The 25193-nt window shown below is 45.7% G+C and overlaps 1 protein-coding gene across 4 annotated transcripts in view; it reads left to right on the forward strand.

The window, feature by feature from the left end:
- NCAM1 (neural cell adhesion molecule 1) overlaps positions 1-25193 on the forward strand; it is a gene marked incomplete at both ends in the record, with an annotated part of 77297 nt that overhangs the window by 47842 nt on the left and 4262 nt on the right. For 3 of the 4 annotated variants that reach the window (XM_079545705.1, XM_079545708.1, XM_079545706.1), the window contains 9 exons: positions 769-919; positions 1492-1676; positions 2020-2116; positions 2444-2614; positions 3050-3181; positions 14239-14363; positions 15078-15258; positions 24550-24757; positions 24947-25063. In XM_079545705.1, the coding sequence (XP_079401831.1) occupies positions 769-919; positions 1492-1676; positions 2020-2116; positions 2444-2614; positions 3050-3181; positions 14239-14363; positions 15078-15258; positions 24550-24757; positions 24947-25063 (1367 nt within the window). Of the gene's footprint in view, positions 1-768; positions 920-1491; positions 1677-2019; positions 2117-2443; positions 2615-3049; positions 3182-4264; positions 4280-14238; positions 14364-15077; positions 15259-24549; positions 24758-24946; positions 25064-25193 lie in introns of all 4 variants that reach the window. The other variant, XM_079545707.1, reaches the window with a different exon arrangement.

Raw genomic sequence — 25193 nt, forward strand, 5'->3', positions numbered from 1 at the left:
GGAGGGTGTTTGGGTTGGATCCCTGCGTGGCTGCAATCCCTTTGAACAGATGACAGCCTGGATTTTACATTCCTTTTCTCTCATTGATGTCCCTGTACTCTCCTGCTTGTGGGAGCAATTTCTGAACTGGCTTCCAATCAACAGAGTTTGCTCTAGAACTTTCTTAGAACAAGAACTTGAAGCAGGCTGTCTTTAGAGGGGTCCCATAGTTTGCTTGCCCTGCTCGCTGTACCTTGCTCTGTTTGGTGCTGTGCTGAAGTGAAAGCTCTGAGCTTTCATTTTGCCTGATTCAGCTCTGAGGTTTGGATCTGTTTTTACTAATGCCACTTAACGGATGCTGAAATAAAACAGGTATCAGTGAGAGAAGTCTCAAATTCTCTGAGTGAAAATGGTACTAGTTACAGAGGTTTTCTGCAAAAGCATCCTGGCAAAACTGCTTTAACCAGAGCTGGATCTCCGCAGTTGTTAATCTAAGAAGCAGCTTGATGTTATCCAGCTGTCCTCAGTCGTGTAGCAGCATCTGATACTTCAGTCCTTCATTTCTTTTCTTTTTGTTCCCGTTACCTGAGTGCTTTGATATGCTCTGTTCAGTCCTGTGCAACAAGGCTGAGCTGCTTTAGGAAGTGCTGTGCCCGTGGTTTCACCTGCCAGGTGATCGCTTCCAAGTGCTGAGCACTGGAGGGCTGCTGTGAGGTAGATTTGTGTTTGTCCCTGAGCTGCAGCGCTGCCCAAAGCCCAACCTCTGACTCTCAATTCCTTTCCTGCCAGACCCTGGATGGGCGCATCGTGGTGCGCAGCCACGCGCGGGTTTCGTCCCTGACTCTCAAAGAAATCCAATACACAGATGCTGGAGAGTACGTGTGCACAGCCAGCAACACCATCGGGCAGGACTCGCAGGCCATGTACCTCGAAGTGCAGTGTAAGTGGGTGAGGGGCAGGGCGCGGGATAGGGGCGGGTGGGCAGGGGGGGAGGATGTTTTCTGATGAGGTGGAGGCACCTACGAGTAGGGAAATCTGTGTTATTGTTGTTGTTATTATAAGCAGAGGGCATGGGAAGCAGCTCAGTCTGAAATAATGCTGTTAGAGTTGCATTTTGCTGTGTGCACACGTGCAAATGGTTGCATGAATTGACTCCAACTGAGGCACTGTTTGCATCCTGGGAAGATCATGGGCTGTGAATCTGCCGTGGGCTCATTCATGGATTGTATCAACATTGCACTTCCCCAGGCGTGTAGCTTGCTGTCTGATTGTCCTCCCGCTCTGCGTGAGGGACAGCCTTTGGTTCTGGGCAGACTTCTTCCTATGTCCTTCAGCAAAAGACCACCACCACCAGCAGCCCCCTGGATGAGAGGGCTGTCTCCTGTCCCCACGTTAGGTTCCTTCTCCCACATCAGCCTGGATCTCAGCCAAGGAGTTCTTGCAGTGAAGTTGGCTGGGCTCCTTCAGGAGTTTTTATTGGTTATGTTGCCTTCACAAGAATGTTTCTTTCAGATGCTCCCAAGCTTCAGGGCCCTGTGGCCGTCTATACCTGGGAAGGGAATCAAGTGAACATCACCTGTGAGGTATTTGCTTACCCCAGTGCTGTCATCTCCTGGTTCCGGGATGGGCAGCTGCTCCCCAGCTCAAACTACAGCAACATCAAGATCTACAACACTCCATCAGCAAGCTACCTGGAGGTGAGGAAAAGCACTAAGGGGAGAAGGGGATGTGCACCAGGAAGGCTCAGTGCTACCAAATAATGTGTTTCTGTTGATGAAGCCCAGTCTTTCATCAGGGTGCCCTGTTAGTGGGCAGCAGGTTGTGGCATTTCTGGCACACAAATGCAAAGGACATCAAGTCATGGCAAACACCACCCCCTCCTTGCTTTTGACTTTCTGCTCACTGTAGTTCTCTCATCTGTGGGCAGCCCTCTGTGTCAGCACATGAATTTTATTATTACTTCCCCAGTAAAATGCAAATGGCATTAGCAGAATGAAAAGTGCCTTCTGATCCAAACATGCACTTCAATTTCTTCTGTAGGTGACACCAGACTCTGAAAATGACTTTGGGAACTACAACTGCACTGCTGTGAACCGCATTGGCCAGGAATCCTCAGAGTTCATTCTTGTGCAGGCGGGTGAGCATCCCAGGCAGGGAGATAAGGAAATGCTACTCTTCAGGTTGTCCTTTTTTCTTAAAGGAAATATTTGATTTTGGAGAAAGCACTTTGAGTCTCTGACCTCTTAGAGAAGACACAAGATTAAGGTTTCTACACTGTCTAATTAGTATTCTTAAAAGCTCTTTGAGGACTGTCACAGGCTGCCCTTGTCCTCTCCTTTATCAAGCCATGACTAGAGTGTTCTTGGTGTTCCTAGTTTTCTGCTTTCTCTGCCAGGTTGGGAGCTGGTAGCCCTTGCTTCCTGCTGTCTGATGTGTCACTGGTTGTTTCCCCTTCCTCCCCCAGATACTCCGTCCTCTCCTTCCATTGACAGAGTTGAGCCCTACTCTAGTACTGCCCGCGTGGAGTTTGATGAGCCTGAAGCTACTGGTGGGGTGCCCATCCTCAAGTACAAAGCAGAGTGGAGAGCACTGGGCGAAGGAGAATGGCACTCAAGATTGTATGATGCAAAAGAAGGTAAGATGGTAAAGCAAAATTAAAAAAAAAAAAGTTACCTTCTCGATCTGCATCTCAAACATCCCTTCTTTCCTTCGGGGGAAAGCTAGCGTGGAGGATTCTATAGCTTTGCAATTTCAGCAATTTCATTGAGGCCCCACACCAGTTCTTTAACATTTGTTTTTCAGTAACAGCTTGGTACAAGCAGAGTGATGATTCCCTTTGGTGTCTACTGTGAGCTCTACTACATCCCCTCTAGAAAGGCTGTGGCTCTGTCCCTCCCTAATCAATTCTTTCAAACAGAAATGGTAGCTCTGACCTTTCTCCTTGTCTTCACTGTTTATGTGGCTTTGTTCGTGGTCTAAATGTGTCAGGAGTGCAGTAGGAACATGGCATTGATGACTTGACTCAGAGCTTGAGTGTTTCTTTGCTTTTTCTGTCTTGTTTCTGCAACAGCAAATGTGGAGGGCACAATCACTATCAGTGGCCTGAAACCTGAGACAACCTACTCAGTGAGACTGTCTGCAGTCAATGGCAAGGGTGTAGGTGAGATTAGTCTGCCATCCGACTTCAAGACACAGCCAGTTCGTAAGTAACACTGAGAATCTCTCTCTGCTTTTCTGGTTTCTCTCTCCTTGCATTTTCCAAGGACTCTGTCATGCATGGACAATGCCTTCTCCTGCAGACCTTGCTGCACCCTTTGTTTTTGTTGTGTTTTTTGAATGTAGTGAATTTCCTCGCTAATTAAAAATCTTATTTAAAGGTGAGAGGCAGGGAAGTTATTCACACTGGTCTGTGCTCTGGGTTATAAGGATAAGCTGTATTCTGTCAAATAGAAGGGGCTATGTGATGGAGAGTTGTAATAAGAACAAGCAGCAATTTGAGAAAGGCATGGTAATAAAGAATATGAGGTTCCTTGCAAGTCAGAAATCAGTAAGTTCAACAAAGGAGCCTCCATGAGCAATGAAGGAAAAGAAGGAGGGTGATTTCTCTTTTCTGCACATTACTTCTTAAGGATGTCCACGCAATGCATGAAATGATTTCCATAGACTCTTGTCTGCTTTACTTGGGCAATCTTCCCTGCTGATGGCAGGATGCTCTGCTGCGCCATAATTCTTTTCTCCCTGTTTCAGCCCCCTGTGGTTCCTAGGGTTCTTCTTCCCCATTCCCTTTGTGTTTAGACCTAGAGCATGTTCTTCTTCCCTCCATCACACCTGTACTTGTGAACCCAGTTCATAGCTCTTCTGAAACCACTGTGCAGGACTGTCTCCTGAGCTCAGAGCCAGCAGTATTCCTATCCCATACATATCTGCATGCTTGGAGGCCCTGAGATCTGTGCATGGTCTTGAATTCATCTCCCAACTTTTCCCTCAGCAGAACTGAGCAGTGTGTGGCAGTATGCTTTCCTTGTTGCTTAGAAATCCAGGCTCTGTGCAGGAAGCCACAGTACACACCAGCCCTCGTGCTTGAAATCCAGTTCTGTTGTAATAACTCCTACTGCCTCCCCCACTCCCTAGGGTTGGATTTGGGACATCTGGTGGTATTTTGAATTTCCAGCTCCATATTCATTGTCTACTCTTCTCATCTCTTCTACATTTTTTTTTGTGTGTGTGTTTGTGTTTATCTCTGTCTCTTATTTTTGTCTCTGTTCCATCCATGGAAATACTGCAGGTATCCCTCACTCACGTAAGTGCCTCTCTGCATTTGTTTTGTTCTTTTTCTGTTCCTAGAGTGTTCCTCTAACACACATAGCACTAGCTGTTAATCTAGTGCCTTTTTCCTCCAGGTTCATTAGAAATGAAATAACTGGTACTGCCTGTTTCCTAACAAAACTGACACTAGAATAGTCATCCTATAGGTAATACTAATCTTTTATAGAGCAGAACTGTGGGTTAACATCTGTCTTTCTTGTACAGCATGTGATTCAAATAGTTAGAGTACTTGTCTAATTATTAATTAGTGGTTATGTGGGCTGTACTTCAAGCCACGCAGAGTGCTGGGCAGCATCTCCACTGCCCTTGTGTGGCTTTGGTTCGATGGGAGAGCTGGTGAATGACAGTGTGCTCAGTGATCCCACATGATGAGGAAATGGCTTTAAAACAAGGATTCAGAGTCCAGCATGCAGGTTTAACAAAGTGCCAAGTCCTGAGTTAGGAGGCAGTGCTTCCATTGCTCGTGCTTTGTGTCCAGAGAGGTTTGATCTGACAGTCTGTTTTGCACTGTAGTTGCCCTCCTTTGGGCAGCATTTAACAGAGTCCCTTCCTCACCTTCCTTTCTTTCTTTAGCAAGTGCTGCTGCCCCCACGTGTTTAGCAGAGAGTGAGTATGGTGGGAGAGTTGTCCTGTTGGATTTGCTCTGCATGCATCTCCTCACTGAGTGTGGTGCAATCTGCCTAACATCCCTGGGTGCTTTCCTTCTTTTCTATGCAGATGTTTTCCCCTAATTAAGAACTGGGTCTCCTGGTAGAGGAACTGCAGATGAGCACAGGTTTGATTTCTAGGAGAGGGAAATATCACAGACGACTCCCAGGTGTGCTGCCCTGGTGCAGAGAGCAAGCCTGCCTGGGTGAAAGCTCTCATCATTGGCCTTTGATTTTAAGATTCCTAATCAACTTGTGTTCCACTTCATGGGATGTGTTTGGCTTTTGTGGTGTGAGGTTGAGTTTCTTGAAATCCTCGCAGCACAGAAAACCAAAGAGGCTGTTTCTTATCTAAACAGGGGAGAAATGATCAGCAGCAGATGGTGCTTCTGTAGAGCAATAGAGAAGTCATCACAACTCAGGTTTCTCATGCTGCATTCACCCCAGGGCGTTTAGAATTAGTGACATTCTTCTTTGTGCTTATTTCCTAGTGATCCTCATATTTGGTGCTTATACAGTCTGTCTTCTGCTCTTGGAAGGGAGCTGCTTAGCAGCACTTCTAAGGGGCTTTTCATTCTGTTACCTCCTCAAAAAATGCCATATTTCCTCTTGAGAATCCTAGTGCTTAGCAGTCTGGCAACATGAATCAGGTTGCTATTTGGGCCCAAATTAGTCAGAAACACTGTAGCTGTCTCTGAAGTTAGATTCAGAGCTTCAGAATTCCTTAGGACAAAAAAGCCTCAGTGGAGACCCTTGGAGCCTGGCACACTGCAGGACCCAACGCAGGCTGGCTCCTTTTCCCCTGGCAGGGCAGCACAGTTCTGCAGTCTCTCCAGGTGAATCATATCTGCCATAGGGATTCAGTGTCATTCTCATTCTCTCTTTGTTAGGCTTTCTCTTTCCTTCCCCTCACCCCTGCTCCCTGCCTCTGATAACTTATTTTCATGCTGTGCTTCACCTTTACATGTCTTATCTATCCTTCATGTTTCCATAGCAACTCAGCCTCTCCCTGCATCCGAAAGCACAGAGCCACCAAGTGAGTAGATGGGAAGTGCTCCCCTTTGGTCCAGAGTGCTCTTTGTTATGCTGTAGCCTTCTGTCAAGGGAATTAAGGCATGAAGCTTTGTTGGTTTGATGTCTGTTAACCAAGAACCAGGCATTAATCTGTTATGTGAGCATGTAGCTGTTAAATGCAGCATGGTTCCACTCTGACTCCTCTCCTTACTGTTGTCCTGCCAAGCATGCGGTAAAAAATTGACAAGTGGGATTTAGAAGAAACGAGGGGAAAGAAAGAAAGGTGATCATTTCCAAAATGTTTTCCATTTGTGATTTTGAGAGGTAAAGCTGCCTTCACAAAAGGGGCATGGAATAAGTAATCTGCTTGATATCCTGCCTCGGTCTGTTCACTGCGAATTTAGAGACAGGCGTTCATGTTGTGGCTCTCAGTGCTGGATGCTGAGAGAAGATGCACATGATGAGTATCATACAGCAGAGAGGACTGCAGGGAGGGGGAGCATTGCTCCTATCTGGCCTGCATGAGAGTGTCTGAGACTTCACAAGAAGTCAGCATCTCAGCTGGGAGTGGGATTTGGATTCCCTCCATCCTAGCTCTGTGCCTTGTTGGTGAGATTCATTCTGATACTGAATCAGGTTCAGTTACTTCAATGCTGGATCTGGGCAGTCTGTGAGAATAAAACTTGGATCATGTAGTGAATTTGGAGGCAGAAGAGCCATTGTGAAAAATCAGATTTAGGTTAGCTGTACAGAGTTCAGTGGCAGACCTTCCTGACACAGAGGAGATGTAGAAATGGTGTAATTTTAATCACCACCCCCAGAAGTAGGGATTTCTCCTCTAAGGGTAAAGTTGCATGCCGTAGAGAAACAAGCAATTACCTGCCGTGTAGTCCTGGAACACAAAAAAAGCAGTTCAGAAAGACACAGGTTTACACGGTGCATGTGTGTGTTCTCAACTAATCATTTGTACAAACTCCAGTTTTCTCTTTTGATTTGCAATAATAAAGTTATGTCTGTGAAGATGGCCTTAAAGCGAACGAGCCATTTGTTGACGTGTCGTGGGTTAGAAATGGCCCGTGGCCTCTAAATGGGAAATAATAAAAGCTTGAAGTGTGTGATTGCTTTTGTGTTTGGGGAGGGAGGAGAGTTAGTTTAGAGCTGCTGAAGGAAGCTTTGAAATAGGTAAAAGTGATGTGTATGATTGGCACACTGCATGCTCTTACACATAACAGGACTTGTACTTCTAGCTGCTGGTGACCACAGTGAACACTCTTCTATTTCTATGGCTTCAATAAGGCAGACTTCAACTCCTGACACGTCTGAGGTGACAGCAGTTCTGCACTGCTGAAGAGGGCTTTTAATTCTAATCGGACTTTGGGGCTGGGTGGAGAGGGAGAGGCGAGCAAGTAGCAAGGCTGTAATAACCTGTGGGATGCTTTAGGAGGCAGATGCTCCTTTTTAGCTGTCCATCTGTGGGGCTGGGAGGTAGCATTAACTGTGAGGGAAAATATTGTGTTGCTGTTTTGTAGGACGTGCTTTAGGAAGAGTGGATCCTTTTACCCACTAGCCTCTTTCTTATGAGGCAAAGGAACACTCATGAAGAAGGCAAGCTAGAAAGCAGATAGCAAATTAGGAAGGGAGGCAGTGCATGGACTTAGCAGTGTCCTCCATTCCACCAACTGGTTTTTTTCTTGTTTTTCTGTTCTATTCCTGTCATGCAGTCTTTGGGGTTTCTCATCTCAGTGAGCAGTCGCTGCCATCCTCGTGCTGTCTTAGTCAGCTTCCAGTGCACCACCTTTTGTTCCTCACTGGCAGAGAAAACCCTTGCACACCTGAGCTCACCAGTGGAAATCACTGCACATAACTCATCAGTATTCCTGAATATGTTGGATGGAGCTTCTGTGCCTGGGGTGGCAATTGTCAGTCTGACCAAATCCTGCTCGCAGCTCTTTGGGCAAAAGCTCTGTCCTTGGGAAGGCAATGCGTTGTAGATTTTCCTTTTTCAGTTGCTGTCATTAATAAATAGGAAGACCTTTCTTTCTGCAGAGGGGAGAACACGTCAATGTGAAATGCCAAGTTTTGTCTCCACTGAACTGCGTGGGCTGTGATTTTGACCATTTCACCTCTGATGCCTGGACTGCTTCTGAATAACAATGTGTTCCCTTTTTCTTTCCAACAGTCTTGTGGATTCCTTCAGCTGTCCAAGTTCTGGGCCACAGTCCTTCTCTTGAATAACTTTTGTTCCTTCCCTGACTTGGTATTAATGAGCAGTGACACAGCTGTGCCTAACGTTCCCAGGGTCGTAACCCAGCGCTTTAATATTCCTGTGTTTCCAGGCAATTTGACTGTTTCCCCACTGTTTCTGATATATACTGGCTAATTCAGTTCCTATTTTATTTGGTCTGTAATTCTGTTGTTGATTTTTTTCCCTTGCCCATTGTTTACATCAGTTTTTTAATTTTTTTTGTATTTTTCATGTGACCTCCTCCACTTTCCTTTCAACCAATCATGTCCGTGCCTATCATGTGCCTTTGTCATGTGGCTTGCATGGTGCTGATGATGTCGTCCTCGCTGGTGAACAGAAGGTAAAACACTTTGTTCTGATTGGTCGCCTAGATTTGGGGGGAGGATGCCCTCTGGTCAGTGACCAGGGTCCTCCAAATTCCATGGCTCCAAAATCGTTCTGCAGCCTTTTGGAGAAGTTGCTCACCGCTGTCTGCATGTGAAGAACTAAACTTCAGTCGTCTGCACTGAGCTTGAAGAAATTTCATAGGACAGAATTACTGAGGTTGGAAAAGACCTCTAAGATCACCCAGTCCAACCACCCACCTACCACCAGTAGTGCCCACTGACCGCATCCCTCAGTGCCACGTCTCCGTGGCTCTGGAGCACCTCCAGGGACGGTGACCCCACCACCCCTCTGAGCAGCCTGTCCACTGCCCCACCACTGCTGCACAACTTTTTCCTCACACCCAACCCGAACCGCCCCTTCCACAACTTGAGGCCATCTGAGAGAGGAAAAAAAGAAGGCAGAACCCATACGGCTCAGTCATTTGCTTCTTTCCCTGTCAGAATTACAGTCAGCATCCAAGTAATGCTCAAAAACTGTCTGCCGTTATTACCAATGGCTAAAACCCTTCTGCATCTTATGGGAGCAGAGTGCCAATGACATGCTATTGGGGTAACTGTGAGTTAAAGTGTTCAGATGATGCACATCACCTTATTTCTTGTTGAGCAATACTTTAACTCCATGCTGTATGTCTGTGTACATACATTCATGCTGTCCATGTTCAGTAGCTCATCCAGAGGATTAGACGTTCCTTATCTCTGAGATGTGCTTATTGCTAAGCATGTCAAGTTATGATGTAAGAAATAAATCTGTCAAGCACAAAACCACAGCTAGTGCAGGAGATACACTTTTTTATAAGCTGTGTGTACACATATAGGCACACCCAGAGTAGTGACAGGAGCTACACTTAGCAGTAAATACATGAGGTACTATTGCACTGTTCTTGCCAGAGCAGCTCACCCCTCCCACGCCATGTCTTGGAGCCAGGCAAAGGAATTAATCCAGGTCTGAACTCCTCTAACTGGGGATTTCTGTGATATCAAGAAGCAAATGATTGACTCTTGCAGCTCATGGAGATGAAATTAGTCTCTAAGACATGGTAGCAAAAATATTTTCTGTAACACTGTGTTTTTGAAAACTTCACTTAGTACCACTCTGTGCACAGTCTGAAGAGAGGAGGGGAAGCCCTGCTGCTGTCCCCATTAATAAATCACTTTGCAATCCAGGGAGCAAATGGATTTGGGGTTTTTTCCCCTCAATCGATGAGTTTTGAAGTGCCTGATTGTCGTGGAGCACCACCAGGCGAGGGTTTGAGCAGGGATTTGCCAGGAAAGCAAAACTAACACCAGTAACCTTCCTGCCTGACTGCATGCACCGAAGCAGCCCCTCTTCCAGGTTTTCTTCCCTCTCTAGGCAAAATCCTGGAGGGCTGAAGACATGGTTGTCTCGTTTTTGCATGTTATGTTTTTTGTTCCTTATTTCTTACTGTTGATACTCATTTCTCTTGTCTACATTCTGCAGACTTCTACCTGCTCTTTCTCCCCCGGCTGTATTGTGGAGACTTCGATAGCTGTGATGTGTTTGTTAGCTTCAACTTGTGACACTGTAGACCACAATCTAATCCCATTTACACAGCAGTCAGAAATGCACAAATCAGCTTTTTGTTTGCGTATTGCAGAAATAACTGCAGACAGTTTGCAGCTGTGTTCTCTGAGCACAGCAAGGATGCAGAATTGTCCTTTGCTGCCAGCTGGACAAGGATTTAAGCTCCTAGTCTCCAGTGCAGCAGTTGTCTGGTAACCAAATTGACCTGCTTTTCAGTAGCTGGGCAGAAAGACCACGTTTTGTGAGAGAAGAGAGGTGGTGAGAGGCTCAGTGTAAATGGGAGAACCCCCCCCAGGCATGTAGCACACCTTTATAAGCACTTTTGTTTTCAGCCCCTTCTCCTGTAGTGAGGATGCATGTCCTGTGAGCATGAGTTCCTTTCTAACCTTCAGCTGACAGCCTTTTCTCTTCAGCTACTGACACTGACTCGCTGTAGAGATGCTGACTCTGCTGGACTAAACTCCTCCCACTAAACTTCTTCCTCTTTTGTTTGAAACTACACACTAACCCGTTTTTAATTTTTCAGCCCTGTATCTGGATTATATCTTCTTGATTGAGGTCAATTAAATCCTGTGTATGTAAGGAGTACGTTCGTTACCAGGTTTTGCACCGCTGCAGCTGTTTGTTTCAGCAGTCAGGAATGCTCCATGTTCTCCTTTTAGAAGGGGATTTTCTTGAAGCAGAGGCACACTTAAGCCATGGGGAAAAGAAGGAATCAGGAGCTAGAAACCATGCAGCTCACAGCGAAGAAATTTCAGCAGTGAAAGCAATTAATGCTTGGAATGGCTGCATGTAAAGTGCAGCAGTACCTCAAAGTTTCAAAATCTTTGTATCAGGAATGAGCATCTTTATAAAGGATGTTCGTTCCCAGTTTAGTCCTGGTACTCAATCACTGGAAAAAAATTCTAGTCCTGTTAGATAAGAGGTCGGATTATTTAAATACAGTATTCCCTTATCACTTCAACATCTGTTTACCTATTAATAATTTTCTCTCTGAGATAAAAATGGGAAAGAGCACGAAGGAGATGTTGATCTTACACTGTCTTGTTATCAGCGAAGTCGTTTATCAAGTCTGTCAAAGTAAGGCAGAAGCCAAGCACTGCTGCTCATGAATGTTTCAGCACATGCAGCTCGGTGCCTGGCAGAATAATGGCCTGTGCTGCTGGGATTTGGTTCCTTGCATGAGGAAAACGTTGAGCAGGACATTTGTTCCGGCTTCCATTTAGCTGTTGGGCATTATTCCAGTAACAGCTTTTTCAACTCAGAATTCAAAATCAGTAACCTTGGCAGTGATCTCTTCTTTTAGGATTGGGGGAAGGAAGATGATCTTGGGGTATTTCTGTAATCTGGTATTTTCAGCATGCCTGAGTGAGGTGCCTCTGTTCATCCAGACCTCACCTGTTCACATTTGATTTCCAGTCTGTGATGCGCTCCGTGCTTCCACCATTCATAATTCCAGGAGAAGCATGGTTTGGGAAGAGATTCTCAGATATGCAGCCTCAGTAAGCTCACAGAAGGACAGATCCCCAGCTTTGTACAGTAGGTGGCAGATGTGGTCATTGCTTACTGATGAAAAAGGAGCATTCCATCCTTATGGCTTTAAGAAAAGTAACTGCTTTGTGAAACACCAGTGAGTGTCTCTTACATCCAAGAACTGTGCATCCATGGGTTGTAAATGCCTTCTTGGAACAGCTGGTGCTGGAGCATGTGTCAGCCTGTAAGGAGATGGAATTAATCTTAAACTACTGCTTCAGTCTCAGTTTTGCATTTTTCTTACAGATGTTTCACCAAACAAACAAACAAACAAACAAACCCAACTCTACTTGATTTCTTTCTTTAGAGGATTTCTTCAAGTTACTTCTGAGGATCAGCTTTGAAAGATATTGGAAGATTAACCTTTTTCTGGCCAGTTCAATGCTGCACGTGCTTTCCATCAGCAGCTGAATGCATATCCAGGCAGAATAGATTCAGAACTGGGGATGTTTGTTGGGCTGAAAGAAGCCATAGCCGGTGTTACTGGCCAGTGTTGATCTCAGTGCAAGTACTGCCTTACTGTGTCCTTTCCCTTTTAGTACAACAGCAGAACTGGGTTTGAGAAGCCTTGTCCCAAGCAATGGGCTGAGCTTTAACGTCACAGTGTGATTTTGGTGGCCTGGTTGTGGTCAGGCTCTGAAGCTGCAGGTGTCACAGTTTCAGAGTTCGGGTGTTATTCTCTTGGGGATCTGTCTAGAGTCGATCCATCCCTTAATTGTGTGTTGCACTGCACTCCAAGGGTCTGTCAGCATGTGCTTAAGAGAGACATTGTCCAAATCACAAGTGGCTGTGCAAGTAAAGACAGAGGTGCTCTGCCAGAGCCATAAGTCGCCTTGAGTTAGGATGGTAAAGCGTGTGCTTGTCATTCACAGGCCTCTACAGAGGTTTGTGTTCTCTGTATTTGATTTTCCTGTGGCCAGCTGTAAAACACACTCAGATAAACAAATAGAAATGCTTTTAAAGTGCCTGAAGTCTGATTGGCAAAATAGAGGTGCGGGAGGTTTGTTGGGTTGGGATTTTTTTTTTTTGCTTTTTAACATTCAGCCACCTTAATTGATATATAAAATACTGTAAGCATTATGAGCCTGTAATGAGAACAACCAACAGAGTGCAATTAATCTTAGGAGTTGGTTGGAAGTGCCAACTGCAGGTGATTTGAAAGCTTTAATTTACAAACAATTGCAGTGTTGGTTTTGCTCAAATTACGTGTAAAGACGTGAAGCAGATCAGCCTTCAGAGAATAACAGCTGAAATGCTCAGAAGTTCCTGAAGAGCTTTTAAGCCCAGAGCTCATGGCTGAAGCAGTGGGACTGCAAAACAACCTGGCAAGCTTCAGCAAGATTTTTGATTGCATTTGAGTTCTTGGGATGTTTCAGTGCTGGAGAAATAATATCTCCAAGTCCAATCTCAAGTTGGATCGATGTAGGGAACCCGTGCCTTCATCTTGCATGGAATGGAGCAAAGCAGGCTTCGAGGAGCTGAAGTTAAGCAGGATCTGAGCTCCTGGAGTCTGTGCCATTTCTTAAAAGAGAGACCTTCTTTCTCATCTCAGTTCTTTTGCTAATTTGATGCATATGTTGTAGTAGTTGTTTGTTGGGTTTCCTTTTCCACAGAAGCAAATAAATAGGTGGACATATCTGTTGCACAGTCAGTTCCCAGGCTAAGAAGAAGAAGAAAATATGTCTGTTGAGTAGTCAGCTGCATTATTTGTGAAAAGGCGATGTTGTGAACATATAATGAAAGTGTGGGTTTGATTTCTGTTAGGAGAGGTGACAGAGAGAAGTTGCAGTGTGAGGGGGGAACCATCCTGCAGGCTGTATGTGAAGGTTATGGGGGAGCTGGTGAGGAAAGGGCAGTTGGAGGCATGGTTTGAAAAGGACGTGGATGAAAATCAGCGCGCCCTGAAGAGAATGAAACTTCAATTTCCTGCTGATGTCAGGGGTGCAAATTCGGAAAGGATGGCTTTTTCTTTTAAAGGTGGTTGTTACAGAATGATGAAATGGGTCACATTCTTTCCAGCCTGTATTTGTTGCCATCTGGTAAACCAGTGAAAACGAGTGTTGTTGCCCTTGTATCATTTTTTCATACCCATTCAAGTGACCACAGCAGTGAGGTCACTGTGGCCCAGGGGCTATAAAACTTAAACAGCATGCAAAGTGCAAACAAGGTCAATGTGACAAGGATGTTGGTTCTCAGTAATGCTTCTTATATCCATGTTGTAGTGGAGAATCCTGCCTGTTTGCTGTATGCTCTAACTCAGCATTTTCCAGATGACTCAGACAGGCATTTTGGAACAGAAACAGTGAAGAACTGGGTTTTGCTCCAGGGTATTCTCATGGAATGATGGTGTCTTTTTCACTTAACTTCAGACTCCATTCAGCATATGCAAAAATGATAAAATACATCAGTGGAAGCAAACTACCAAATGCAAGCAGAATTGGGTCTTGCAGGTGTGTCTGAGTAAGGCCAGTACTTAGTGAATAGTGAAGTATTTTTCTGGCTTTGAGTACTTTTTTCCTAACAATTTCTTTTTTACAATTAAGCATAAATCCACCATTGTTTCAGGGGAACCCAGTGCACCCAAACTGGAAGGGCAGATGGGAGAAGACGGAAACTCCATCAAAGTGAATGTTATCAAGCAGGATGACGGTGGCTCCCCAATCAGGCATTACCTGATCAAATACAAAGCTGTAAGTATGACCGATGCTTAAACCTTGTCTGCCTGTAGCCTCTTCAGAGCTCATGCACCACTATATGCAAGCAGCTTCCTTAGCAGATTGAAGCTGAGATCTTGTGGGTGCCCCATCCCTGCAGGCACTCAAGGCCAGGTGGGTTGGGGCCCTGGGCAGCCTGAGCTGGTGGGGGGCAGCCCTGCCCATGGCAGAGGGGATGGAACTGGGTGGTCTTCAAGGTTCCCCTCCAACCCGAGCAGTTCTGTGGTCTTGCAGGTAGATCTGTACAGAATATCAAGAGGGTAATGTAATGTCAAAACCAAAACCAAATTCAAGCAGAGATTGAACAGCTTGTTAGCCTACCCCACTCTGCCTTTGTCTCAAGGTACCTTGGAAGTAGGTTTTTCAAATTAGCATAGGCAGAATGAACATCTACATTTCCTGAAACTGGAGCAGGAATCATGAAGCTGCTGGTTGCATGCCCTGTTGAAAGTCTTTCTTAAACACTGCCGGGTGGAACAGTCCTGATAAGCTAGGCCAGATGCAAGGTCAGAGGTGGGTCTGTCTTGCAGAAGATCCAACTTCACACTCTAAGGGCTATAAGAATGCTCTTTATGTAGAACCCTCCCTGCGTTTCCCTTTGTTAGTTAGCTGTTGCCCTGCTCTCAGAGCTGACCACTAACGTTGTGCTGTTTGTTTTGCATCCCCACCTGCCACATCGTTGTCCTGCAGAAACATTCCTCAGAATGGAAGCCAGAGATCAGACTGCCTTCTGGCAGTGACCATGTAATGCTCAAGTCTCTGGATTGGAATGCAGAGTATGAGGTTTATGTGATAGCTGAAAACCAGCAAGGGAAGTCCAAACCTGCTCACTATGCTTTCCGGACATCTGCTCAGCCTACTGTCATCCCAGGTATGGCAATCATAAGCTTTACCATTGTTTTCTGCTTCCAATTAATGCAACAGTGCTGCATCCTTTAATGTGCCTGAGTAACCCTGACAACTTGCTTGCTTAAAAGCCATTATCATAATTGGTTACCCATCTAAAGCTTGATTTTTGCCACGTACATACCTGCAGTGTAGCACACATTAAGGTATGTACAGCATTAGCAGTACACTGGTAGGAATGCAACATGGCAAAGCTGTCTGACTGTGCGCAGGGAATGGTGGCTTTAGCATCAGGGTAACAGCATTGCCAGATGTGAAAAGCAGTGGACAGAAAAGGCTTTCTGAAAGCAGAAAGTAAGATTCACAACTTAAACTAAAGCAAAGGGGACCACTTATGTCTCTGGTGCAATGCTTTTCACAATTCAGATCCCGTCCAAATCCGCTTTGTGCTTGCTTACTGCCCATTTGTCCATCCAGTTCAGCCTTTGGAGGAAAAAGACACGAGGAGTTTGCTAGCAGTCATAAAGGGAGAAAGGGAAAATCTTTCTCCAAAGAGCTTTCGTTAAATAAAACGGAGATTAAAAACAAACGTAATTTTAAAGTAGCACTGTTTTCATGTCATGGCAGGGAGTTAGAGAATGGTAACCAAAGTGCATCAGAATGCTGCAGGAGACTTGTTTCAGACAGACTTCTCTCCTCAAAAAGCGAGGTAAAAGTGTAAATGCTATGAGAAACAAGCAGGCCCTATGAGGTGCCAGCAATCCTACAGTTTGCTGGCAGGCATTAGAAAGACAGACAGTGTTTATTGCTATGCAGGTGTTGTCTTGAACCATTTAATAACAAACCCCAAACCTGAGGGTTGGAATTGCTGGACCAGCTGTAAATTCAAGCTCAGACTGGCTGGAGGCAGATGGGCACACTGCAGGTCAGGTCCTCACTGCACAGCCCGACTGAAGCAGCTCCGTGCCCAGTGTCAGTCCGTGCTGCAGGGAGTGATTAGGTTGTATTCTGTCCTCTAAGTTCTTAGGTCAGTCCTGTGCTTTTGTTCAGAGTTATCTGTTTTCATCAGTCCTCTCTTTGCATTGAGAATTTAATCCTTAATTTGCCATACCCCTGTCCTGTCTGAAGCAAACAACTGAGAGCTGGTGCAGTTTGTGTGCTGAACCTCCACTCAGTCAAGCCAGGTAGCATTGGTGAGCGTCCAAATGAGTGACCTGGATGGCTGGGGCTTGAAGATGTGTACAGCAGCAAGCATGAGGATGGGGAGGGGGAGAGAATGGGGCAAAAGAAAGACTGGGAAGTGTGTTTGAACAGGGCTGCAGTTTGCGTTGGAACGACACTCCGTAACTCATTAAGCAACTTACCATCTTTCTCATTTTCAGCAGCACTACTACTACTTACTACTCTCATATATTTGAAGGACAACTGTGACTAATGAGGCAGGGGAAGGTGGGGGTAATTTGGCAAAGAGTGCCTTAACTACAGGCTAGAACAGTAGAGCACAGAGTGTAAGCAGCAGACAGAGCGTTCCTTTACTGTTGTGCATCTCCTCAGGGAAAAGTTCCAAGGACTGATTTGCAGTTTTTTTCTTCCACACTGCAGAGCTCCTCTCTGTGCTGGTACTCTCTCAGCCTTTGTTGCACACTTGTGGAGTACCAAGGGGTACCTGGGACAGCTGGGACGTCTTGCCTAGGGTGTTAGCAATCTCTGGGAACTCTGTTTCCTTTGGAATACACAGTTCATGCTGTAGTCCATGGCAGAGGGAAGAGCAATAATCTCAGTTTCCACTGAGCCCTTTAAATGCCACAGAAACGTGGGAAAAGACTCCTTAAAAGAACAGAATTTTTTTAAATGTCCGCTTTGTTTTCATGGGTGCAGTTTCCTCTCAGGAGTTACTCCTCACTTTATCTGATGTGAAGCATGGGAGAGGTCAGGATCTCAGCTTGCTCCTTCCAGTGTTGCATTTGGAAATGTTGGAAGCACTTTGAAAAATGGTTGTTTTCACTCTGCAAGCTTGCGCAGGATTGACAGAGCAAATGAATGCAGATGTTTCTTGGGAAGAACTTGTCTTGGTTCAGGAACAAGTAGGGCATGGTGCAAGGAAGTGGCTGCTGCTGCTTGTGCTGCAGTGGTGACTTGTTTCTCTAGCTTGTTTCATTTTGTTCAGACCTTTGGCTTTTATTAGGCCTTTCGAGGTTCTTCCAGATGCTTTGGTTCCCTGAGCTTTCTCCAAACTAACAGTGTTCAACAGAGTACTTCCAGAGGGCAGCCTAGATTTCTCTGACACACAGTCACAGGGCTCTGTTGACATGAAGGCTGCTACACCAGATTGCAGTGGCGAAGAGGCTCCGTGCATTACTTTGCTTTGTCACCTCTGTAGAGTTTTCACAGTGTCCTGGAAGGGTGAGAGAATTAACAAAAATGAATCGCATCAGATCAGTTCACAGGCAGCTGGAAGGCTGAAAGGAAAGACCAGCCGTGCTCCCAGGCCTCCCATCTGCAGAGGTTTTACTCACCCAGATCTGTCATGTGAGCCCCGGTACAGGACGGGGCAGGCAGGCGGATTGTTTGCTGCTGTTTTCTTTCTCTTTGGAAAAGGCAGTGTTGTCCTTTCAAATATCAGACAGGCTTCTTCTTGTGCTGATCGCTGAGCCCTCTGTTCCATCATTTTGAATCCCATTTGCTTGCTAACCTCGTAACCCCTGCCTTGAACTCTGCTCTGCGGCTTTGGACTTTGCTGAGCTTCTGGACCTGGCCCTTTTGTCGCTGTGAATGTGCTGTGCTTCTTTCTAACCTTTAGCCATTTTAGTTTACTTAATTAAATAAACCTTTGATTCTTATGTTTTCTATATTTATGACCTAATTTTTTTTTATCTATTTTTTCTCTGTCTCTCTTTTTTCTTTCTTTCTTCCTCGTCCTTTCTTCCCTCCCCTTTTCCCCTTATTCCTTTCCTATGTCTGTCGTCATACATGTCACCTTGGATCTCACGGGAAACATCCACGCTTGCCACATGCACCAAATTTGCTTTTTAAACAACCATATTTTCCCCTCCTGGGAACCATTGTCTGGCACCTGCAGCGACCTTGGGAAGTCCATCAACGTCGTCCTCCTTTGTTTCATTGCTTCTTTCTGCAGTGACTCTGCTTTTGCTCTGTTAGAAACTTAAAATAAAGCAATATTTGCTTGAAGAGGCCTGGGTCCTGCCGAGGTGTTGAAAGCTGATAACTTTGGTTCAGAGGATCCCATCAGTTCAGGAGGGGGGGAAGAAAAAAATTGTGTCATTTGAAAGAGTTCATATTTTGTAACAAGGAAGAAAGGTTTAAACCGAGTGTTTTATCTTTAACAACTTTTGTTACTTGTAATGAATTTGCCCTTTTTAATGAATGTAAAGGAAGAATTTTTTGCTTGCTCGCTTGTTTCATCGTAGGAGAGTACAGTATTGAGAGCCTTTTAAAAAAGTCCCCCATGCACACATGCACATAAAAGCCCCAACCGGATCTTTGTTGATTTGCTGATACATCTGGTGCTGATCACCACTGTGTTGAGCACAGAGCTTCTGGAGCCCTGCCCGCAAATGTCAGCCAGGAGAGTAAAAGCAGGGAAGCAAAATTGCCAGAGAGAATCCTACTGAGCGCCCGTATTCCTCTGTGTGCTTTGCAAGTGGGCTCAAATGTACGGCCCTCAGGTTGTGCTGGTGTGGTGACGCGAATACAAACGTCTGTGGGAATTGCACTGAAGGCGTTTCTTTCTCTTTCCTTCCACTGCTTGATCCCTTGGGACTTCATTGGCCCCTGTGTGCAGTCAGCCATCCCATGGCCCATAGTGGATCTGAGGCATCGTCCTGCCCAAGAACATTCAGATTTGCAATGGTTGCTTGTCTAACGTTGCTTGGTTCTCTACTACTGTCCTATCAACTTCATAGAGAGATCTCTTCTCTTGCCATTTAACAGAGAAAATTAGCTTGAATCAAATGACCTGACGATCTAAATGGTTATTACTACTGATCTTTAATCATATTCGTGGTTAACTGTGCATGTGACACTGTCAGACAGGATTAATCCTTGGTGTAAATATAATGCAGCTTTGTTACTGAGCTCTGTGTATTGCGTTTCGTTGAACAAATTGCAGGTGATTTTCTTTTTTTTATTTCCTTTTTTTTTTCCCTCCTCAAAAAGAAAAGAAAACAAAATCCTGTGCACCTCATGAATTGTCTTTTGTGATGGGGAATCCATTTAGTTCTGTTGCTCTTCTAAAAATGGGTGTCCATCTCCTCTCTTTCTCTGTAAGTGGGCCTGGGGTGGAAAAGAATGGAATTGTTGGTGCAGTTACTGAGCTCACTGTACAGAATGTCTCAAAAACTATCTGTTGTGCAGAATGAGCTTCATCTTTCTACCCAGATGCTAACAAGGACAAAGAACAAGCCCTGCCATCATCAGTCTTGTTTATCTGTGCGTTTGATGCTCTGCACATAAGACTCTGCTGTGTTTATTCAGACCTTGTTCATGATCATTTGTGAACTTCTTTTCTGTCTAAATTATAAATGAAAACTTTGTACGAGCGCTGCACTCCAACCATGCGGATATTTTTTAACCAAACAGAACAGACAGAGCCACGCTCTCACCTCCAGTGTTCTGGAACATAGCAAATTGGTTTGTCTTCCTGCATTTACACTTTAGTATAATGGAAGTAGTCGTAACCCTAAAAAGCTGTGTGAACTTCCCATAGCTTGGGAAGTTATTAAACTCATCCATAGATCTACTATCAGTTTGTATTCCCCTTATCTGTAGGCACAGGTTGAGGCATAGGTGAGGTTGAGCACCCAGCTTTGGAGTATTGAAACCAACGTGCTGAAGCTATTACTGGTCATAACTGGTGGATGAAGAGAGAGCAGCCCTTCTGGGAGCCATTCTTCCTCCATGGTACTGGGGATGCATTACCTTCCCACGGGCTGCTGCCTGCAGAGACTAAGCAAAGCCCGGGTCACCTACATGGTGAAAGCTGTATTAAATGGTCCAGTCAACATGGAATATATACAAAAAAGAAGTCCTGTCCCTGTGTTTGAAAAAATAAGGAGCATAAGTGATATTTTCACTGCCTGTTTACTTGGGTTTGTAACATGTTAGATTTCAGATACACGCATTAGATCCTTGATCTCTGACAGTCAGCGCTGGACAAGATCCCAGGCCTTATTCCTGATGTCAGTAACATTTCAAAAAGCTTGCAGAAAAGCTAGCACTCTTTTTTTTGTACTCAGAGGTGAGACAGATTCAGAGATGGAACCTGAAGGGGCTCAAATACTCAGATTTTCAGCACACAGACAGCTTCACAAGTACATTTTCTGTGGGATGTCACAGCTCCAGGAAGGCTGGGATCTGGGTCCTCTAGAAGAGATGATTCCATGTGCGATGAACTGCAGAGCTGTGCAGGATCTCCCCTGGCCCCCAGGATGCCAGCAGCTCTATTCTTAGTTTGTCAGTTAGTTTCTACATTCTTGGGGAGATATCTGATGATATCCTTTGGCTGCATGTCAAATGGGAGAGACCTTGTTTGATCGGAGGGAATGGCCTCAGGTTGTGCCAAGGGAGGTTCAGGTTGGATGTTAGGAACAACTCTTCCAGAAGTCATTGGTCATTGGCACAGCTGCCCAGGGTCACCATCCCTGGAGAGCCATGGAGATGTGACAATGATGGGCGACGCTGATTGCAGGTGGGCAGTCAGAGTGGATGACCTTAGGGGTCTTTTCCACTCTTAATGATTCTTTGATGATTTTCTCATAAAAAAAAAATCAGTTGCAGTTGTTCACACCTAATTTCTTTTAGATAAAAACAAATTTTTGAAGCTTTCCTGATTGTTGCAGCTAGCGGAGTGCAGTGAGCAGCCAGGTGGCACGGGGGGGTGCACTGCAGTAGTGCAGAGGAAGGACATGCTGTGGCAGGGGTTAGACTGCAGATCAGACTGTTTTATTCCTGAAGGCAGGATCTTCATATAACTTCCTCTGTGCTTGCAGTTCTTCCTTTTGTATGCTCATTACCCTCGTGTTCATCCTTGCAAAGGGAGGCAGTCGTAGGGAAATACAGAACTTGGTGCTGGGAGCCGACTGCTGGAGGAGCCAACGTGTTGGTGACAGTCTGAAGAGTTCAGTTGTGTTTCTGGAAAGTATCTCTTGCCTTCTGGATGTGGAAGGAGTGCTTTCAACAGACCGCTGGGCATTTCTGCTTCATGGTAGTTAAGGTTAAAGCAAACATGAGCTGTTGGACCTAATTCCATGTGGAAACAGACACTGCTGTCACATGGAATAGATGGTTACTTGCGGTCTGCATTTCTCCCCTGTAAGTTGTGCAAGGTGTTTGACAGTGCTAATATAAGTTGTGCTGGTGCTTGCCAATGGCTGTCAGAGAGCTAAAACTGCTTCCAAACATCGGCCATAGGTACACACAGACACAGGAGAACCTGCTGCTGTTATCTGAAGTGGAACGGCACGTGTTGAACACCACCCATCTGTTCCTTCCATTCCTTGCTTTCTGTTACTAATCCTAAGTAGAGAAAGGTGAATGTTCAGACAGGCTTTTTCTGCAGCAGCACTAAATAACCTCAATATCATCCCTCCTTAGAAAGTAAAGCAGATATGTTCAGTCAGATGGGTGGAGGAAGATACGACATTTCGCTTTCATGTCGGGATTTCTGTTACAATTTCATTCCTTATTTCTGGCCTGAAGTCATCCACCTCCTGTTTCCAGCTTTTGGAATTTATTGTATCTTTGCTCAAATAAAGTGCCTTTATTGTCTGTACTGTTCTGCTGCACGTAGGTATTTATAGGGCTGCATTGACCTAATCCATCCCTGCACATTTATTTGGTTGCATTACATTGACTGCGTTTCCCAAGTCAGTTTTTTTTGTTGTTTCAATTCTTCAGACTGGGTTGTGGTGTTTCCCTGTTTAGCCTTCTTCCTCAGCACTGTTTTGAGCAGCAGCTCTATGTGGTGCTTTCCCACGGGGCCCTTCAGCAGCTGCCAAGGAGCTCATTCCCAGGGAGATGCTGTAGATGAGAGAAGTTTAACACAGCCTTACATTTTCCTCCAGGAGCTGCTGTGATCAGGACTGTGTTAACTATTGCATCATCCATGCAAGAATCCTGAGTACATGAGGAGACAGAAAATATATATCTTCCTCCCTCCCTGCATACACAGGAGGTTGATGAATTCATTTAATTACACAGCTTGATGCGAGGTGCTGGCAGGGGCTGTGGCACAGTCGTTCTGCCAAGCACTCACTGGACTTGTGCTCCAAGTGTCAGAGTTGGGCACCTCAGAGTGACTTTCAGATAAAGTAAAATGCAGGAAAAAGTCCAAAACTCTTTCCTGTTGGAGTCCCAAGTTCCTCAGTATCTTGTCTCAAAATGAAACGTTTGCCTCCCTCATGCTAAGGATGTTCTGTCTCCTGTTTTTAAGTAATAAAAGAGTGGCAGAGACCAGGAGGCTTCCCAGAGCTCTGGAATTAATGTTTTCACATGCTACAGTCAGCATCAATTAGCCTCAGGGGCCAAGGGCTGCTTTGCAGGGCTTCCCAGCAAAGAGATTCCAAGTGTTCGGGAGCTGTGACATCCGATGGTAAAAACACTGCAAGTAGAAATTGCATCTTAGTGAAAGAGCAATGCAGGGCTCCTAAGGACTACAAGAAATGTGCTCATCCTTCTCAGCTGTCTCAGTAAACTTGAGTGACAAGCTCTACCACATGCACAGCCCTTGCTGAGCACGCAGGCTGAGAAGCAGAGCATGGGATGGCTGAGATCTGCTGGTCTGAGCGACGCAGGACCTCTGATGGATGCTGAACTCTGCATGAGCTCAGCAGAATGCTCTCTCTGCAGAGCAGCAGCTTGGGAAGAGCTATTCTGAATCAAACAAGGGGAACCAAAAGTGGGTTCTGTTTAGGGCATGGCAGCAGGAGGCTGAGAAGCCACAGCTGATAGCTTTGAAGAAGAGTTTCCTTTGCCAGGGAATCAGTTCTTGCTCGAATTACACAGACTTAGTCCTGTCAGCCCAGTACACTCCAGCCCCTGTCAGCCTTCCTGCAAATAACATGGAGAGTTTTAGGTGATAGCAGAGGAATTACTAAGCAGCTCAGCCCAAACAGTCCGTTCTTTAGTACAGGTCAGCGAGGATGTCAGTGTACAACAGGCAGTGTTAGTGCTGCTTGGTTTGCAGAGCACCTGCCCTGACCGTGCCTCGCGTCCGGCCTCGAGGGCTCACTCACACTGCCCAGCTGCACTGCCTTGGCTGTCGTAAATTTGGAGGCCGATCTTACTTGTGCAAGTACCTTTGTATTCACATTTTGAAATCAACAAAGATTGTAAGTTTCAGAGAGCAGCACGAATTTGGGTCAAATTCTGTACTGCGGTGCATGTGAACATACATTTCTTGCCTGTGGATTTTATCGCTTACTGCCTGGCTGCTGCCTTAAAATCACTGTAGGTTTCATTAGTACAACTCCTGCTGCCATGTACACCGTGTTTGGGAAGACACCATGGAAGAAGTTAGCAGATCTTCCCAGCCTGTGCTGGTCGGAGGAAGGTTGGAGGATCTTGGCAAGTCTGGTTCCTCCAGCAATTGCATTCGCTTCCTGGAGCGAGTCCCGGCTTTGCTGCATGCCTCACTCGCATCCCCAGATCCTGGGAGACGCTGATCTGTCCCTGCCAGAGGCCACTCTTCATCTCTTTCATGCTGCTGAAAGTTGATGGCAAAGCTCGTGAGTCTCCCTGTTCTCAAAAGGGCTTGCTTGGGAGCAGCTTTGTGAGACCTCTGTAAGAGCAAAGCTTGTCAGCTTCTCCAAGTGGGCTCATTTGCGCCCTACAAGGGCTAATCAACATTCAGGCCCCTCTGGTGTTTCCCAGCATTCAGTGTCCCACCAGGGAACGTTGTGCTGCAGAGCTTCACTTCCAGCCGTGATGCTTGTCCTTGTTCTAGGCTGGCAGCATCAGAGTCACTGTGTGCCCGTTGGGGCGGTGGTGAAAGAGAACAGGAACCATTCAGAGTTCCAGCTGGGTATACATTACAGTGGAAGAGTTTTCCATGGTCTGCTTTCCCTGTCCTTAGGTCAATAGAGACTGGAAAGGCCCTGTCAGGTCCCAGCAAACCTGCATGGGTTGTCCTGCACATCTATAGGACAAAGTACTGATTATTACACATGGCTGCTGGAGAAAAAGTGCATGTTTTGTGAGTTTCCCATGCTTGCAACCTATAGCCAAGTCTGAGCCATAGGTATCCCCGGCTCACCTTCTAACTACAATGCTTTCTTTTCTTCTCTTTTGGTCTCTAAAGCCAGCACTAGCCCTACGTCAGGCCTGGGGACTGCTGCCATCGTAGGCATTCTCATTGTTATCTTTGTGCTGCTCCTGGTGGCTGTGGATGTCACCTGCTACTTCCTGAACAAATGTGGCCTGCTGATGTGCATTGCTGTCAACTTATGTGGCAAGTCTGGACCAGGAGCCAAGGGCAAAGACATGGAGGAGGGCAAAGCTGCCTTCTCGTGAGTACCATCATCACTTCTTTTACTCATTCTGTTGGGGGTGACAAAAAGGAATCTGCTGTCCAGGGCAGCTTATTTGTCACAGTCACAGTCAGTATTTGAAGCGTGTCTTTGCAGGAGGATACCTACTGTAAACTGTAACCAATCTCTATGTAATCTCCATGATTCTAATTAATTCCCTTGTTACAGGAAAGATGAGTCCAAGGAGCCTATTGTGGAGGTGCGGACTGAAGAGGAGCGGACCCCCAACCACGATGGGGGAAAACACACAGAGCCCAACGAGACCACACCACTGACAGAACCAGAGTATGTTGCTATTCATCAGTCCTAGTGCAGAGTCAGTACAGAGCCCTCATTTGCTTTAATTGCTGATCACTCATGCACATGCCACAGGGCAGGAAGAGAGGAAGAAAGCAAAAATCTTCACATTCGGTTT

The sequence above is a fragment of the Tetrao urogallus genome (assembly GCF_951394365.1).
Source record: "Tetrao urogallus genome assembly, chromosome: 22".
Lineage (NCBI taxonomy): Eukaryota > Metazoa > Chordata > Aves > Galliformes > Phasianidae > Tetrao > Tetrao urogallus.